Source organism: Oncorhynchus kisutch, linkage group LG28 (assembly GCF_002021735.2).
Source record: "Oncorhynchus kisutch isolate 150728-3 linkage group LG28, Okis_V2, whole genome shotgun sequence".
Classification (NCBI taxonomy): domain Eukaryota; kingdom Metazoa; phylum Chordata; class Actinopteri; order Salmoniformes; family Salmonidae; genus Oncorhynchus; species Oncorhynchus kisutch.
The window spans coordinates 43,368,792-43,387,545 of NC_034201.2; the positions used below are offsets into that span (position 1 = coordinate 43,368,792).

Sequence of the window (18,754 nt, forward strand, 5' to 3'; positions counted from 1 at the left end):
TGAAATTAAATCCTAGTAAAAATGAGGATAACCACTTTATTTTAAGAATGTGAAATGTCAGAATGATAGTAGAGAGAATTATTTATTTCAGCTTAATTTTTTTTCATCATATTCCCAGTTGGTCAGAAGTTTACATACACTCAATGAGCATTTGGTAGCATTGCCTTTAAATGGTTTACCTTGGGTCTAACATTTCAGGTAGCATTCCACAAGCTTCCTACAATAAGTTGGGTGAATTGTAGCCCATTCCTCCTGCCAGAGCTGGTGTCAGGTCTGTAGGCCTCCTTGCTCGCATAAGCTTTATCAGTTCTGCCCACAAATTTTCTATAGGATTGAGGTCAGGGCTTTGTGATGGCCACTCCAATACCTTGACTGTGTTGTCATTAAGCCATTTTGCCACAACTTTGGAAGTATGCTTGGGGTCATTGTCCATTTGGAAGACCCATTTGTGACCAAGCTTTAACTGATTAAGCTTTAACTGACTGATGTGTTGAGATGTTGCTTCAATATATCCACATAATTTTATTTCCTCATGATGCCATCTATTTTGTGAAGTGCACCCCCACAACATGATGCTGCCACCCCCATGCTTCATGGTTGGGATGGTGTTCTTTGGCTTGCAAGCCTCCCCCTTTTTCCTCCAAACATAACGATGGTCATTATGGCCAAACAGTTCTATTTTTGTTTCATCAGACCAGATAACATTTCTCCAAAAAGTATTATCTTTGTACCCATGTGCAGTTGCAAACCGTAGTCTGGCTTTTTTATGGCGGTTTTGGAGCAGTGGCTTCTTCCTTGCTGAGCGGCCTTTCAGGTTATGTCGATATAGGACTCGTTTTACTGTGGATATAGACACTTTTGTACCTGTTTCCTCTAGCATCTTCACAAGGTCTTTTCCTGTTGTTCTGGGATTGATTGGCACTTTTCGAAGAGACAGAACGCAACGTCTTCCTGAGCGGTATGACGGCTGCGTGGTCCCATGGTGTTCATACTTGCGTACTATTGTTTGTACAGATGAACGTGGTACCTTCAGACATTTGGAAATTGCTCCCAAGGATGAACCAGACTTGTGGAGGTCTACAATTATTTTTCTGAGGTCTTGGCTGATTTTCTTTTGATTTTCCCATGATGTCAAGCAAAGAGGCGCTGAGTTTGAAGGTAGAAATACATCCACAGGTACACCTCCAATTGACAAAGACGCCTGACTTCTACGGCATCTTGGATTAGGGAGAGACATATAATTTTGAGTTTATGTGTGACAGAACACTGAGCAAATCACGGCGCAACTAGAGAAGATTACCAACGCCTGCGCTATGTGCATTCGCTGAACTGCCCCTCCACCACAGAAAACGCCTGCATACTGGAGTTGCCTTACTCAATAAAGAGACCATGTTTGTATGTAGCTTTATTAAGTAAGGGAATGGTATTTTTTACACTGTTTGTAAACTGATATGTGACACGCAAAAAACAGGCAAACTTTAATAGATTTTTCTATTTTCGGGGGGCTAAACAGGTAAGGCTCTGCCCCACCTGCCTTGAATGACAGGTCAACACTACTAGGCAGGCCAAAACTCCTTCCCACCAAAACAGGCTGAAAATTCAAGCTCTCTTTTCAAAATGCTCTTACATCAAAAAGGGCATTATCATAATTTTCACAATATTATTCCAAACCTCATAGTGTGGAAATATATTCACAACACGGGATTATCATGTTTTGACTGCACTGGGACATTAATGATTATGTTGAGGGTGAAACGTTCTTTGAGCCAACTGTTTCCTTAAGGACTACATTTCCCAGAGTGCCTCAGCGTCGTATTGATTTGATAAGCAGTCGGAAGAGATGATTACAGAGGAAATGTCATCCTGACTAGAGGTAGGACTGCAGCCACAAGGTATTAAATATGCAGTATCATACCCATTAACAACCCATTTTTGTGTATATTTACTTTGGTGTATACATAGTTAAGTTTCAAGTATTCAAAGATATAGAAAACATAGAAAATATGTCACATTATGTATCATTTGGGTCTGTAACTGGTAGCTAGCATTAGCTGACTAGCCAGAAAGATAGCTTTGTCGCAGAAGTTAAACAATTGTTGGGATAAAGTTAGCAGCTAGCTAGATAATCAAACCTAATGGTAGCTATTATTATGTTATGTGTCATGTCGCTAGCCTAGTAACAGTGTTAAAGAGCAAGCTGACGTTACTGGGCTAGCTAGCCGAGGGTGCAACTGAACAGTCAGAAGATTATGGATATACTGTCAAGATGCATGTCTCTCTGCCTTAACAATGGGAGCCGTCCAGCTCCCGCCTATCGTTGGGCTCCCGAGTGGGGCAGCGGTCTAAGTAACTGCATCTCTGTGCTAGAGGCGTCATTACAGACCCTGGTTTGAACCTGGGCTGTATTTACAACCGGACGTGATTGGGAGTCCCATAGGGCGGCACACAATTGGCCCAGCGTCGTCCTGTTTGGGGTTTGGCCAGGGTAGGCTGTCATTGTAAATAAGAATTTGTTCTTAACTGACTTGCCTAGTTAAATAAAATAAAAATAAAACTATATATGCTCAAGGGTCTATATATTTATTTCACATTCTCTCTTTGACTTGGTGAATACATCTCATTATTGTAATCCCTTTTTGAATATTCGATGAGGGGTGTTGATGTCAACCGCCTGTATTCAATGGAGATAAATGCTATGTACTAGCCTCATTTCATGAATATCCATAGCCATGTTGAGACAACTCTGATATAGTGTTTTTTTTTCTCAAAGATGCCTGAATGTCACATGTTTTACTTCTATCAATAAACTCAATGACATTACAAAACTTCTATTTGAGCAAATAAACCTCACATAGAAAATAAGCCATTCATTTTTTTGTTGACCAAATTTGACACTCATTGACCTCACAAAAAGTCTTTGCTAGGTGGGCAGAACAATGAAAAAATGCCTTTTCTTTTTTTTCTTTTTTTCTTTATTTTTTGCTGAGTTGGGCCTCTCTTCTCTGACTGAAAGCTAGAGACCACTGATCTAGCTAGCAATGTCACTGGCAGAATTGATAGAGAATGTGAATTATATGATTTCTATAGTGTGACTGACAATCTATCCCAAGATAAAACTGAGATACATTGTCAATTTAACCTGTAAAAACTGACTGCAATTCCTCCTTCTAGGTGAAGTTTTGTACAGGGAGAAAATTCAATGGAATCCTCAGCAGACAAGCAGTCTGAAGCACTCCTTGACAGAATGACCAACTCTCAGACCAATGTTAGAGTATCTGAACAGCATGAATGTCCAGACGGCCAAAGCACTGCAGCCCACAGGGGTACTGAGCAGGGGGACGATGCCTTCTTTGACTGTGTGGAGTCTCTGAATGGAGCAGACGGCTCCATGGGTGACAGACAGAGAAGGACTGACTGTTCAGAAGCCCCATCATTATTCCAGGAAACAGAGGGATGTTCACCAAACACAGAGAAAAAACACGTCAATACAGAGTTAGGAGGAGAAGAAGCCGAGTTGTCAGGGGCGAGAACTACATTATTGGGAGGTGAAGAAGAGGAGGGAAAAGAAACTTGGGATGAGTGCACTGAAGAAGACAAGAGTATGGCAGTTGAAGGGGGAGATTCTGATACTGAACTGAATGAAGAAGAGAACGCTCCTCCTGAATTTGATGAGGAGTATCTGAGACAAGTGGAGAAAGACATGACAGAGGAGGAAACAGAGGTGAACTTCTTCATCCTAGTCAACAACAACAACAAATGTGCACAATTTGAAACTCTACAACCATCATTTGGTGGTCAGTAAGTTGGCATTACAAGAGCTCAATCTGATTGTTGTTTTTGCTGTGCCATAGAGCCGCAGAGAGGAGAGCATGAGCCTGAAGGACAAGGGGAACAGTCAGTTCAAGAGTGGAGGTAAGCTGCTGTAGGCTAAACTGTATACTGCTGGAGGATGGATGTTTGAGAAAACGTGGCCATCAGGATCTTCGAGAATGATTCACTTAAACTATTGCTGATATGTAATCTTTTTACGTGAGTAAAGTACATGTTGGTAAAGTTAATTATGCGAGAAATGTCAGTGGAAACGCATTTGTGCTTAGATATTGACATAATGACCGATGACATGTTGTGTGGTCCTCCCACTACGGCTCGTCGGGAAAAGCATGCAGTTTATGGAGCTACAGATTAAATAAATTATGATTTTAACTTCACAGGGTGATGGATGAGCTTCATGCTTCTTTCCAATAAATATCGAGGGTCTTATTCTGGTGACATGATGATCGATACTTGGTTGCTGGTTGACAAATCAAATTATATATAAAACAATTGTCCATAATAATCTCATCAAGTATAACCAGTGGTTCCCAACCAGGAGTACTAGGACTCCTGGGGGTACTTGAGAAGACTCATGAGACCAACAGGATACTGGTCAAATGCACAAGAGGGGGTACTTCAGGGGTACTCTGGACAGAGCATCATTCAGTTGGTGGTACAGTAACTGAAAAAAGTGATAACCTGCTGATGGTGGCTATGCCCACACTGTATCTTCAAGCTGTTGGCTAAAAGACATTTGCCAATACAAGAGTGGGCACACTCGCTATATAACGCACATTTGTTTTGTGAGAAAAACCATCATTAGGGTTGAAAATGCGATGAAAACCCATTTAACATTTAACCCATTTAACTTTTTTTATTTTTTATTCAGTACATGTGAATTTAACCACAAAGTGCACATAAAAATACATTATGTCATCACACACAGTCTTTTATCCACAACAAGTCAAGATTTTAGATTTTTGAATATTCACATGATAAACCGTCACCAATTGGATGGAAACCTAGCTAGTGAGACTCGTCCCCAAAATGTGCTTTAGTGTTAACATACTGTTCACATTAAAGCTGTGTCTGTGTACACAGTGCATTCGGAAAGTATTCAGACCCCTTGCCCTTTTTCCCACATTTTGTTACGTTACAGTTATTCTAAAATGGATTAAATAACATCCTCATCGATCTAAACACAATACCGCATAATGACAAGCGAAAACAGGTTTTTAGACATTTTTGCAAATGTATAAAATATTTATGTATGTATGTATTCAGACCCTTTGCTATGAGACTCGATGTTTCTACAACTTGAGTGGAGTCCACCTGTGGTAAATTCAATTGATTTGATTTGGACATGATTTGGAAAGGTTGTCTATATAAGGTCCCACAGTTGACAGTGCATGTCAGAGCAAAAACCAAGCCATGAGGTCGAAGGAATTGTCCATAGAAACCCGAGACAGGATTGTGTCGAGTCACAGATCTGTGGAAGGGTACCAAAACATTGCTGTAGCATTGAAGGTCCCCAAGAAGTGGCCTCCATCATTCTTAAATGGAGGATGTTTTGACCACCAAGACTCTTCCTAGAGCTGGCTGCCCGGCTAAACTGAGCAATCGGGGAAGAAGGGCCTTGGTCAGGGAGGTGACCAATAACCCGATGGTCACTCTGACAGAGTTCCAGAGTTCCTCTGTGGAGATGGGAGAATCTTACAGAAGGACAACCATCTCTGCAGCACTTCAGCAATCAGGCCGTAATGGTAGAGTGGCCAGACGGAATCCAGTACTCAGTAAAAGGCACATGAGAGCCCGCTTGGACTTTGCCAAAAGGCACCTAAAGGACTCTCAGACCATGAGAAACAAGATTCGCAGGTCTGATGAAACCAAGATTGAACTTTTTGGCCTGAATGCAAAGTGTCACATCTGGAGTAAACCTGGCACCATCCCTACGGTGAAGCATGGTGGTGGCAGCATCATGCTGTGGTGATGTTGTTCAGTGGAAGGGACTGGGAGACGAGTCAGGATCGAGGGAAAGATGAACGGCGCAAAGTACAGAGAGATCCTTGATGTAAACCTTCTCCAGAGTGTTCAGGACCTCAGACTGGGGCGAAGGTTCACCTTCCAACAGGACGACGACCCTAAGCACACAGCCAAGTCAGCGCAGGAGTGGCTTCGCGAACAAGTCTTTGAATGTCCTTGAGAGGCCCAGCCAGAGCCTGGACTTGAAACCGATCAACCGATCTCTGGAGAGACCTGAAAATAACTGTGCAGCGACGCTCCCCATCCAACGTGACTGCTTGAGAGGATCTGCTGAGAAGAATGGTAGAAACTCCCCAAATACAGGTGTGCCAAGCTTGTAGCGTCAAACCCAAGAAGACTTGAGGCTGTCAAAGGTGCTTCAACAAAGTATAGAGCAAAGGGTCTGAATACATGTGTAAATGTGATATTTCGTTGTTTCTTTTTATACATTTGCTGTTTTTGTTTTGTCATTATGGGGTATTGTGTGTAGGTGGGGGGGGGGGGGGTGTAATCAATTTTAGAATAAGGATGTAACGTAACAAAATGTAGAAAAAGGCAAATGGGTCTGAATACATACCGAATGCACTGTATACTGTATGTATGTGTACACCAGCAGCAATGCTTACATGGATGGAGAATTGACTGACACTTCTTCATATCTTCTCAGAGCACACTGAGGCAGAGGAGTCGTACACTGCAGCTTTAGGATTATGCCCTGTGTGTTCCAGCAAGGAGAGAGCTATCCTCTTCTCTAACCGTGCTGCTGCCCGACTGCACCTGGTAAGAGTGATTAGCTAGTAACATTTAAACTTAACCAAGTGGTGAACTCTGAGGGCCCTTTTTTTAAGGTAATCCAGTTGGGTATTTATAACCCTTCTGAGGTCTCCTGAATTGTCAGTCTCAAGACAGCTGAAGTCTACATTTTTATTGCACAATTATATCCCGTAAACCCAGTGCTTACCGTACATTACTTTGACCCTGACAAACAGAGTCTGTGATCAATAAAAATGACCTTGTCTTGAATCCATCAATATCCTAGGTGTGTGGAGACATTGTAGGCTACACTATGAGGAAATTATAGTCCTAAAAATGCTTTCCAGTTTCACTGACCAGCTCAGTCGCTGGTGATGGCCGACGAGCTCGTGCCAAAAGCCTCTTGTTTTACTTTGTAAAAAAAACAATATTTGAAAGTCAGTGGAAGCTGCTGAGAGGAGGACGGCTCATAATAATGACCGGGATGGAGTCAATGGAATGGTATCAAACACATGGTTTTCATGTTTGATACCATTCATTCCGTTCCAGACATTATTATGAGCCGTCCTCCTCTCAGCAGCCTCCACTGTTGAAAGTTGATAAAATATTTTAGTAGCCTACAAACTGATATAGTCTTCTCTTTTCAGCAGGAGCCATTTGCTTTCCAACCTGTGTTTTCACACGATTGTATTTTAAATATTGCTAAAGGCCTGTTTTGTCTGCATGCTGTTCGCTGACAGATTTGCCACGCATTCCCGACTCTAGGCATGCCTTGTTATTGGGCTACATACCATCCACAGTTAGGCTATTTTTAAAGAAGCTATTGATCCTCTGTGGCCAAATTATAGGCATTATCATGGTGTACTAGGCTATTCAGAACCCGTTATATAGCTCCTCCAGAACCCTTTCTATAGCTCCTCCAGAACCCTTTCTATAGCTCCTCCAGAACCCTTTCTATAGCTCCTCCAGAACCCTTTCTATAGCTCCTCCAGAACCCTTTCTATAGCTCCTCCAGAACCCTTTCTATAGCTCCTCCAGAACCCTTTCTATAGCTCCTCCAGAACCCTTTCTATAGCTCCTCCAGAACCCTTTCTATAGCTCCTCCAGAACCCTTTCTATAGCTCCTCCAGAACCCTTTCTATAGCTCCTCCAGAACCCGTTATATGATCTGTAAGGAAATACTTGATGAGTTGCAGGGTCATGTCTATCAGAGCGGAGAGAGGGAGAAAGATCATATAAAGGGGATCTCATTCCAGTTCTGTGAGCGATACTGGTGTTCTTCTCACACAGCCACGGCTACTTGTTGGTCTCAAGTATAGGTTACAACGTTGTGCAAACCTTAAGCCCTGACCGGCCCGGCCCAACGCGAATCAACTCTTAGAATATCAACCCTGGGCTGGAAATCTACTTTTTTTCACATCACATCTTTGAGGGGGGGGGGGGGGGGGGGGGGGAATTAACAAAGAGGCAACACGAATGAACTTTGATCTCTTCTATCTGCATTTTTTACATAGCAAAAAGTGAAAACTTTGTTTCATGCCACAATAGGTACTGGATCCGGTCAAATAGGTTCCGGAATTAAACAGTCCAAAATGGAGAGGTGCCGGATCCTGTCCTAACAGGCTAAAATGAAGCGCTGAGTAAACCACCATTATCTCCCAAGAGGGTGGGGCTAAGAGAGACAGATCTCTTGTGACCCCTAGTGGTGCTCTACTGTGGCTACATGCTACATAAGTTTAGGATAGGTTTGACTGGCAAACACAATCCTACCTGGTTATTCAGATGGCTCGGGTTAAGACATCAACAGGTCATTTGGAATTGATGTCATCTTGTCGTAACCTTTCCACCCAAACAAATACATAACAAAATGGTGACTGCTGAGTTTGAAACACCTTTCCCCCTCTAATAGGATAAGAATGAGAGAGCCATCGCCGACTGCACCAAGGGTGAGTCTGTTACGTCTCTGTTCTAATTCCACAATGCAAGATGATTGACCTGTCTGGGACATGGCATGCCAGACGATTGACCTGTCTGGGACATGGCATGGCATGCCAGACGATTGACCTGTCTGGGACATGGCATGGCATGCCAGACGATTGAACTGTCTGGGACATGGCATGGCATGCCAGACGATTGAACTGTCTGGGACATGGCATGCCAGACGATTGACCTGTCTGGGACATGGCATGCCAGACGATTGACCTGTCTGGGACATGGCATGCCAGACGATTGACCTGTCTGGGACATGGCATGCCAGACGATTGACCTGTCTGGGACATGGCATGCCAGACGATTGACCTGTCTGGGACATGGCATGGCATGCCAGACGATTGACCTGTCTGGGACATGGCATGCCAGACGATTGACCTGTCTGGGACATGGCATGCCAGACGATTGACCTGTCTGGGACATGGCATGCCAGACGATTGACCTGTCTGGGACATGGCATGCCAGACGATTGACCTGTCTGGGACATGGCATGCCAGACGATTGACCTGTCTGGGACATGGCATGCCAGACGATTGACCTGTCTGGGACATGGCATGCCAGACGATTGACCTGTCTGGGACATGGCATGCCAGACGATTGACCTGTCTGGGACATGGCATGGCATGCCAGAGGATTGACCTGTCTGGGACATGGCATGGCATGCCAGAGGCTTGACCTGTCTGGGACATGGCATGGCATGCCAGACGATTGACCTGTCTGGGACATGGCATGCCAGACGATTGAACTGTCTGGGACATGGCATGGCATGCCAGACGATTGACCTGTCTGGGACATGGCATGGCATGCCAGATGATTGACCTGTCTGGGACATGGCATGGCATGCCAGATGATTGACATGTCTGGGACTTGGCATGGCATGCCAGATGATTGACCTGTCTGGGACATGGCATGGCATGCCAGACGATTGACCTGTCTGGGACATGGCATTCCAGACGATTGAACTGTCTGGGACATGGCATGGCATGCCAGACGATTGACCTGTCTGGGACATGGCATGCCAGACGATTGACCTGTCTGGGACATGGCATGGCATGCCAGACGATTGACCTGTCTGGGACATGGTGTGTGCTTCTTTCCAAGTATATTGTGTGAAGAAGACACAATTCCCACTCCAGAACACTGTTTTAAAAAAATATATTATAATAATTCTGTTCAGGCGTATGATCGAAATCACTAACGCCAGCTGCAGATTTGGATAAATGCCATTTGTATTATTCATACCCAACGCTACATAACTAGAACTCTGTCCTTGTTTTCGTCACCTCCAGCCATAGAGTTGAACCCAAACTACATGCGAGCGATCCTGCGGAGGGCAGAGCTCTATGAGAAAACAGACAAGCTGGATGAGGCTTTGGAAGACTACAAGGCTGCTCTGGAGAAAGACCCCGACCTGCCTTCAGCCAGAGAGGCCTGCATGGTTAGTAGCAACCACTGACATTTAAACTATAATATATAATTGTTAGCAGAATAGAGAAGGCTTACATTTTAAGTCACTCTTCGCCTCCCAAGTGGCGCAGAGGTTTAAGGCACTGCATCACTACAGACCCAGGTTCGATCCCGTGCTGTATCACAACCAGCCGTGATCGGGAGTCCCATAGGGCGGCGCACAATTGGCCCAGCGTCATCCGGGTTAGGGGAGGGTTTGGCCGCGCGCCTGCAGGCTGACCTCGGTCGTCAGTTGAACAGTGTTTCCTCTGACACATTGGTGCGGCTGGCTTCCGGGTGTTAAAAAAGCGCGGTTTGGCAGGTCATGTTTGGGAGGACGCATGACTCGACCTTTGCCTTTTTCGACCTGTTGGGGAGTTGCAGCGATGAGACAAGATCGAGAAAGGGGGTAAAATACACTCCCCCAAAAAACATATAACAAAAAAACAACACTCTTCAGTAAATGTCGACATTTCATGTCGTAGTTTAACACATGAACAGTATTGTGTCAAGGTTTTCATTTTAACATTGAATGTTGTTAGGTTTGCCTTTGGCGAAACCCAAACAGCCAATAATAATCAATAATCAATAATAATGAAGTGTTTGATATGAGGCCCAGGTATTAAACCATTTCATTGATTTTGCTTGTTTAATAGCTAGGGTGTCAAATTCATCAAATAAAACTAAATGCATTTACTGTTTAACATGAAATATTGAATGCTAGGCTAACTGAAATGTCTTGGACAAAGATGTGTTTTTCATCTTTCCATTCAATGAGGTTTGTGGTTGACAGTTTCTATGTTCCTGATTTGTTCTGAATGAGGCTCTGCAATAATAACAGGAGCCGAGTAGCAGCTCTTACTAATGTAGCCATGAGGGGGAGGCTTACACAACACAAGCTCACAGCGCCTGCATCCCAAAAGGCATCCTATTCGTCCCTTTTAGAGTGCACTAACTAGTGCACTAAGTGCAATACATAGGGAATAAGGTGCCGTTTGAGGCACGGCTTGGACTGGCCTGGAATAGAAGCTTTTCTCCATCTGAAATGCACCATCTGACACTAAATGGTCTCAAAATACTCTCGTCTTATCTCCCCAGCCCCGACACACACCGGTACACACACATACACTTACCAGAGAATCAACTCCTCCCAACAACTCCACAGTTAATTATACTGAACAAAAATATAAACGCAACAAGTGTCAGTCCCATGTTTCGTGAGCAGAAATTTTCCACTCACAAAAAGCTTATTTTTATCTGATTTTTGGGCACAAATGTTTTGGGCACATTCCTGTTAGTGAGCATTTCTCCTTTGCCAAGATAATCCAGCCACCTGACAGGTGTGGTATATCAATAAGCTGATTAAACAGCATTATCATTACACAGGTGCACCTTGTACTGGGGACATTAAAAGGCCACTCTAAAATGTGCAGTTTTGTCATACAACACAATGCCACAGAAGACTCAAGTTTTGAGGGAGTGTGCAATTGGCATGCTGACTGCAGGGATGTCCACCAGAACTTGAATGTTCTGGTGGATAATTGAATGTTCATTTCTCTACCATAAGCCACCTCCAACATTATTTTAGAGAATTTGGCAGTATGTCCAACTGGCCTCATCCGCTGACCACGTGTAACCACGTCAGTCTAGGACTTCCGGCTTCTTCACCTGCAGAATCGTCTGATACCAGCCACCGGACAGCTGCTGAAACTGTGGGTTTGCACAACTGAAGAATTTCTGCAGGAACTGTCAGAAACCGTCTTTGGGAAGCACATCTGCGTGCTTGTCGTCCTCACCAGGGTCTTGACCTGACTGCAGTTTGGCGTTGTAACTGACTTCAGTGGTCAAATGCTCACCTTCAATGGCCACTGGCACGCTAGAGAAGTGTGCTCTTCAGGGATGAATCCTAGTTTCAACTATAACGGGCAGACTGCGTGCATGGCGTCGTGTGGGTGAGTGGTTTGCTGATGTCAACATTGTGAACAGAGTGCCCCCTGGTGGTGGGGTTATGGAATGGGCAAGCATAAGCTACGGACAACGGACACCGGACACAATTGCATTTTATCAATGGCGATTTGAATGCACAGAGATACCGTGACGAGATCCCGAGGCCCATTGTCGTGCCATTCATCCGTCGCCATCACCTCATGTTTCAGGATGATAATCTGTATACTACTTGGAAGCTGACACTGTCTCAGTTCTTCAGTGGTCTGTAGACTCACCAGACATGTTTGGGATGCTTTTGATCGATGCGTACAACACCGTGTTCCAGTTCCCGCCAATATCCAGAACCTTCGCACACCCATTAAAGAGGAGTAGGAAAACATTCCACAGGCCACAATAAACAGCCTGATCAACTCTATGTGAAGGAGATGTGTCGCACCGCATGAGGCAAATGGTGGTCACACCAGATACTGACTGGTTTTCCTGCACCCCCAGGAAAACATTTCAAAGACATAAGTACAAGTCCATTTTTTTTCTTCTTTTTTTCTGTGGCCAACAGTTGAATATCTGTATTCCCAGTCATGTGAAATCCATAGATTAGGGCCTAATGACTTTCAATTGACCGATTTTCCTTAAACTCAGCAAAAAAAGAAACGTCCCTTTTTCAGGACCCTGTCTTTCAAAGATCATTAGTAAAAATCCAAATAACTTCATAGATCTTCATTGTGAAGGGTTTAAACACTGTTTCCCATGCTTGTTCAATGAACCATGAACAATTAATGAACATGCACCTGTGGAACGGTCGTTAAGACACTAACAGCTTACAGATGGTAGGCAATTAAGGTCACAGTTATGAAAACTTAGGACACTAAAGAGGCCTTTCTAATGACTCTGGAAAAACACCAAAAGAAAGATGCCCAGGGTCCCTGCTCATAGGCATGCTGCAAGGAGGCATGAGAACCGCAGATGTGGCCAGGGCAATAAATTGCAATGTCCGTACTGTGAGACGCCTAAGACAGCGCTACAGGGAGACAGGACGGACAGCTGATCATCCTCGCAGTGGCAGAGCACGTGTGACAATACCTACACAGGATTGGTACTTCCGAAACTCACACCTGCGGGACAGGTACAGGATGGCAACAACAAATGTCCGAGTTACACCAGGAATGCACAATCCATCAGTGCTCAGACTGTCCGCAATAGGCTGAGAGAGGCTGTACTGAGGGCTTGTAGGCCTGTTGTAAGGCAGGTCCTCACCAGACATCACCGGCAACAACGTCGCCTATGGGCATAAACCCACCGTCGCTGGACCAGACAGGACTGGCAAAAAGTGCTCTTCACTGATGAGTCGCAGTTTTGTCTCACCAGGGGTGATGGTCGGATTTTCGTTTATCATCGAAGGAATGAGCGTTACACCGAGGCCTGTACTCTGGAGCGGGATCGAGGTGGAGGTTCCGTCATGACCTGGGGGCAGTGTGTCACCGTATTCTTCGTACTGAGCTTGTTGTCATTGCAGGCAATCTCAACTGGCAAATCTGGTGTAGTCCACGAGGAGATGCACTGCAGTACTTAATGCAGCTGGTGGCCACACCAGATACTGACTGTTACTTTTGATTTTTGACCCCCCCCCCCCATTACTTAAAATAAGTGAGGATGTTTTTTTGCTGCGTTTATGAACTTTAACTCAATAAAATATTTCTAGTTGCGTTTTTATATTTTTGTTCAGTGTAGAATGGATAATGTGTGATAACTTCTGTCCTTGGAGGCGGGCTGTCTAGACCTGCAGCACCCTAGATGGAAGATGCTGTGTAGACCTGCAGCACCCTAGATGGAAGTGTCTAGACCTGCAGCATCCGAGATGGAAGATGACAGTGAATACAAAACAGAGGAAAGGGATCCTTCTGACTTGAGATGGATAATAAGGTGTTACTGTGAAGGGTTTACCTCCCGCTAGCTCTAGTGCAGGGGTCAGGTGTAATGTGTTCCCACCACAGGGATGTTGCCAAGACGACCTGAAGGTAAAGTAGTGGAAAGTGTTTTATTCTGTGAAGTTCCATTCCATACAGTGCTGGTAGGATGAGTACAATATAAGGTCAGCAGAAGGTAAACCGTATCAGCCAGTAGTCTTCACAGCAACCAGGCACATGGCATTTACCTCGACTGTCTCTCTCCCTCTCCTCCGTACAGCGGCTTCCACAACAGATCCACGAGCGAAATGAGAAGCTGAAGGACGATATGATGGGTATGAGATCACCAACTGCTTTTCTATTGGTTTGCATAGATTGCACCCCCAGGAAAACATTTCAAAGACATAGGTGCAGTGCATTCGGAAAGTATTCAGACCCCTTCCCTTTTTACATGACAAAGTGAAAACAGGTTTTTAGAAATGTTTGCAAATGTATAAAAAAATTATTTTTAAACAGATCGCTTATTTACATAAGTATTCAGTTTATTTGCTATGAGACTCAAAATTGAGCTCAGGTGCATTGTCGTCGTCCCCCCCCCCCCCCCCCCCCATTGATCATCCTAGAGATGTTTCTACAACTTGTTTTTAAAGACTAAAGTACATTCACTGACTAGCAAAAAAAACAAAACAACAACTGTGCCTTGTGATATGTTTTAAATCATATTGTTGTCAGGTGAGGGTGACCCAGGCCGGTTCTGTTCCATCATGGTCTCACTATAAGGTTGTGTGTGTGGACCCAGTTGCTACTCACTAGGCTGGGAGTGGGGAACACTGCTTGGAATTGAAATTGACCATGAAGCGGTGTGTAGGGAGGGAGGCTCTTTAATCAACATTTTCTATTCATTTGACCTTTTATTTTACCTTTATTTAACTGGGCAAGTCAGTTAAGAACAAATTCTTATTTTCAATGACGGCCTAGAAACAGTGGGTTAACTGTCTGTTCAGGGGCAGAACGACAGATTTGTACCTTGTCAGCTGGGGGGTTTGAACTTACTAGTCCAATGCTCTAACCACTAGGCTACGCTGCCGCCCCTTGGAGCTGTGCTGGGGAAAACAGCTCACTTCTAAAGTACCGAGTTTGTAGAGTAGAACAAAGCTAAGCATACAGTGTATTGGAATATCATCTCATTTGCAATTGTCAATAGAAAAATACTGACTTCAATTAAGTGTTTTCATGTGTTATTGGTCATTTTTGTTTTTCATCATCGTTTTTGTCATTATTTAGCTTTTTAATGTCTCTCCCTATCTATCTGTCATTAGGCAAACTGAAGGACTTGGGCAATATGTTCCTGCGGCCATTTGGTCTGTCCACATCAAACTTCCAGGTAAACCAGGATTCGGGCACTGGATCCTACTCTGTCAACTTTGTTCAGAATCCTAACAACAACAGATCACAGCATGAGGAGCCTGTCTGAGAGCCGTCGTCACACCTGGCTTGGCCACCCATCCTCAGAGCTAAGAGACGGACAGTCAGGATCCTCCACTGGTGTGTCAGAGTGGGATCCATTTTGAAATTTAAAAGGCAGTCTTTCATGGTTAAATAAGATTGTGTGTGAGAGATGGTGGGCAATCTGAAAGGGCCATTAAATAAGTGACTGTTACTTTGCTGCGTTGTCTTTTTAAACTGTATTTTTATGGAGCGATTTCATTTGCCACTTCTTCTTTGACGTTAGGATTTGAGGATTGAAAGTGTCACCGGCCTGTAAACACTCAGGTTACACAATTGATGTACGACAAATTTCACAACTTCTCAAGAATATATGCGGTATCACACCATTTTGTCAAATGGGTTGTACAACCTCTGTGTGTACAGGGCCATAGTGTAGTTGTTAAATTGGGTTGTACAACCTCGGTGTGTACAGGGCCATAGTGTAGTTGTTAAATTGGGTTGTACAACCTCTGTGTGTACAGGGCCATAGTGTAGTTGTTAAATTGGGTTGTACAACCTTGGTGTGTACAGGGCCATAGTGTAGTTGTTAAATTGGGTTGTACAACCTCTGTGTGTACAGGGCCATAGTGTAGTTGTTAAATTGGGTTGTACAACCTCTGTGTGTACAGGGCCATAGTGTAGTTGTTAAATTGGGTTGTACAACCTCGGTGTGTACAGGGCCATAGTGTAGTTGTTAAATTGGGTTGTACAACCTCGGTGTGTACAGGGCCATAGTGTAGTTGTTAAATTGGGTTGTACAACCTCGGTGTGTACAGGGCCATAGTGTAGTTGTTAAATTGGGTTGTACAACCTCTGTGTGTACAGGGCCATAGTGTAGTTGTTAAATTGGGTTGTACAACCTCGGTGTGTACAGGGCCATAGTGTAGTTGTTAAATTGGGTTGTACAACCTCTGTGTGTACAGGGCCATAGTGTAGTTGTTAAATTGGGTTGTACAACCTCGGTGTGTACAGGGCCATAGTGTAGTTGTTAAATTGGGTTGTACAACCTCGGTGTGTACAGGGCCATAGTGTAGTTGTTAAATTGGGTTGTACAACCTCGGTGTGTACAGGGCCATAGTGTAGTTGTTAAATTGGGTTGTACAACCTCGGTGTGTACAGGGCCATAGTGTAGTTGTTAAATTGGGTTGTACAACCTCTGTGTGTACAGGGCCATAGTGTAGTTGTTAAATTGGGTTGTACAACCTCGGTGTGTACAGGGCCATAGTGTAGTTGTTAAATTGGGTTGTACAACCTCTGTGTGTACAGGGCCATAGTGTAGTTGTTAAATTGTATTGAAAGATGAATTACTTTGTAGGCCTTTATTTGACTTAACTATTCAGAGGATGGCGAAGTACAATATAGAATAAAATACTCACACACCAAGTACAAAGGCAAACAGCAAATTTACTGATTTTTAAGATAGGGATACATTAATAACAGGATGTCCCACAACCACCAGTCAGTCGTATGTTTAGTCAAGTAAACTATTTGATTGTATTGAAACGCATATATATGTACACGAGAAAGAGAGATGAGCCACAGCTGATTCAGTCACTGTGGCTCTCTTCAGACTGACTGAACGTTTCCCTTTTGGAATCCCCAATATGGCCTGTATCACATCATGGCCTCCGGGGGGGGGGGGGTCAAGTCAACTGGCCCTATGTGTCTTGATGTGAGGGGGGAGGGGGAGGGGGGGGGGGGGAGAGATGAATACTGTATGTAGGTTGGTTTGACCCTAGAGAAAGAGAGTGAGGAGGGACAGCTGGCAAAGAAAATGACATGTAAATTCTTAAATTCGCACATTTTAATGTCATAACCTCTTTGAGCTGGATAAAGGGGAGAGAACCAAGGGAAGGGTGAAAGACACGTGTGAAAGTCACACGACACTGAGCGGAGGAGTGTGATAGTGGCCCATCTTTGTTTCCCTGTATTTGACTGTCAACTGTAGACGACACACCTCAAGTACTGCAACACTCCAGCTCCCCAGGAACATTCTAGACATTTGGAGGTGTTCAGCAGGGCTCAATTCGATCCGTGAAGAGCTGCGCTACGAGTGTGATCGAAATGTAAAAGCAATGTTCCAGCGTCACCAAATGTTAAATCGCGTTATAAAATGCTGGACTTCAGCTATACGGATTGAATCGAGCCCTAAGGCTGCTTGTAGCTCACTGTGGAATAACAGGAGCCAATTTATGGTTGTGGCAGAGACAGCAACAAGATCATATTTCCCGCACAACACAAACCCATTTTTCTGCGACTGCACTGCAATAGCATAGCACATGCCATCTTTATTGCACTACATTTTAGATTTTATTTTACATAATATTGTTTTTATTCCTTTTTTTTTTTTTACATTTACATGAGTCATTTAGCAGACGCTCTTATCCAGAGCGACTTACAGGAGCAATTCGTCGGGTTAAGTGCCTTGCTCAAGGGCACATCGATAAAAAAATTCGCCTAGTCGCCTCAAGAGATTCGAACAAGCGACCTGTTACTGGCCCAAAGCTCTCTCTTTGCATTTCAAGATCACTGATCAACCCTGCAAAGTCCTGTCACAACGTCTGTAATAGATACCAATAACAGTCAGAGAACCCACGTGTGCTTGTCTACTGCAGAAGTCTCCACTCAAACGAAGATCACATTCTTGAGGAAATGGACGCCCTGCTCAAAACAAATCAGATGGATAGGCCTGGAGGAGTAGGTCTGCTTTCCATTATAAATATATAAATGTTCCTTCTTTCCGATACTTAAATAAAAAATAATTATGTCCATGACATGTCTCCATCAATTCTGGACACGTCCTTCCGTTCGACAGTCTTGCAACCAATGGCGGTGTTAGGAGTCAAGGGCCCGTCAGCAGCCCTTCAGCGTTGCAGCGCTGGAAGAGAAGAGAGAGATGGACACATCAGGGACCTTTTCATCCAAATCAGAGGACGTTCTTGCTGTATTTGGCCGTAAAAAGCACATTCAATAGCCACACAAAAAAAAGGCTTTAAAAAAAAATCCAAGCACAGACATTATTGAAAAAGGCTATCCTATGGTACCTGGCAGGACGGCCATTCATCCAAATACTAAAATGTTAATTGAATATGGACTGTAGGTCATTAGTCAGCCAACAACACAAGGTTTTTGAGGGGACTCCGGTGAACTCGGGAATGAACCTTGTACCCCTTGAATAAACGGTACATTGTTGACGCTACAACGGCTTTACTTGCAGACTGGAGAACACTCCTAAGGCGTTTTGGGAGGGCTCATGTATGTATCTCTACCGGAGTTGTCCTGTACGGATGTCTCAGCAAGTATCTGACTGTGGCAAACCAAGATAGACATCACAAATGAGTCATCGTGTTCAGTCATAAACGGTTCAGCAGTTTGCTGGACTGCCATGCATT

At 44.1% G+C, this 18,754-nt stretch overlaps 1 protein-coding gene across 2 annotated transcripts; it reads left to right on the forward strand.

The window, feature by feature from the left end:
• The first annotated feature begins 1,803 nt into the window (after positions 1–1,803).
• On the forward strand, positions 1,804–15,534 carry LOC109873067 (tetratricopeptide repeat protein 1). 2 transcript variants are annotated; one of them, XM_031808511.1, is made up of 8 exons: positions 1,804–1,873; positions 3,172–3,721; positions 3,852–3,912; positions 6,503–6,615; positions 8,498–8,534; positions 9,867–10,015; positions 14,155–14,209; positions 15,194–15,534. In XM_031808511.1, exons 2-8 carry the CDS (start codon positions 3,200–3,202, stop codon positions 15,346–15,348), a joined length of 1,092 nt encoding a protein of 363 aa, XP_031664371.1. In that variant the 5' UTR covers positions 1,804–1,873; positions 3,172–3,199; the 3' UTR covers positions 15,349–15,534. The 2 variants fall into 2 exon arrangements, with proteins under 2 accessions (XP_031664371.1, XP_031664370.1); XM_031808510.1 differs by having other exon boundaries at positions 1,808–1,892.
• The last annotated feature ends 3,220 nt before the right edge of the window (positions 15,535–18,754 follow it).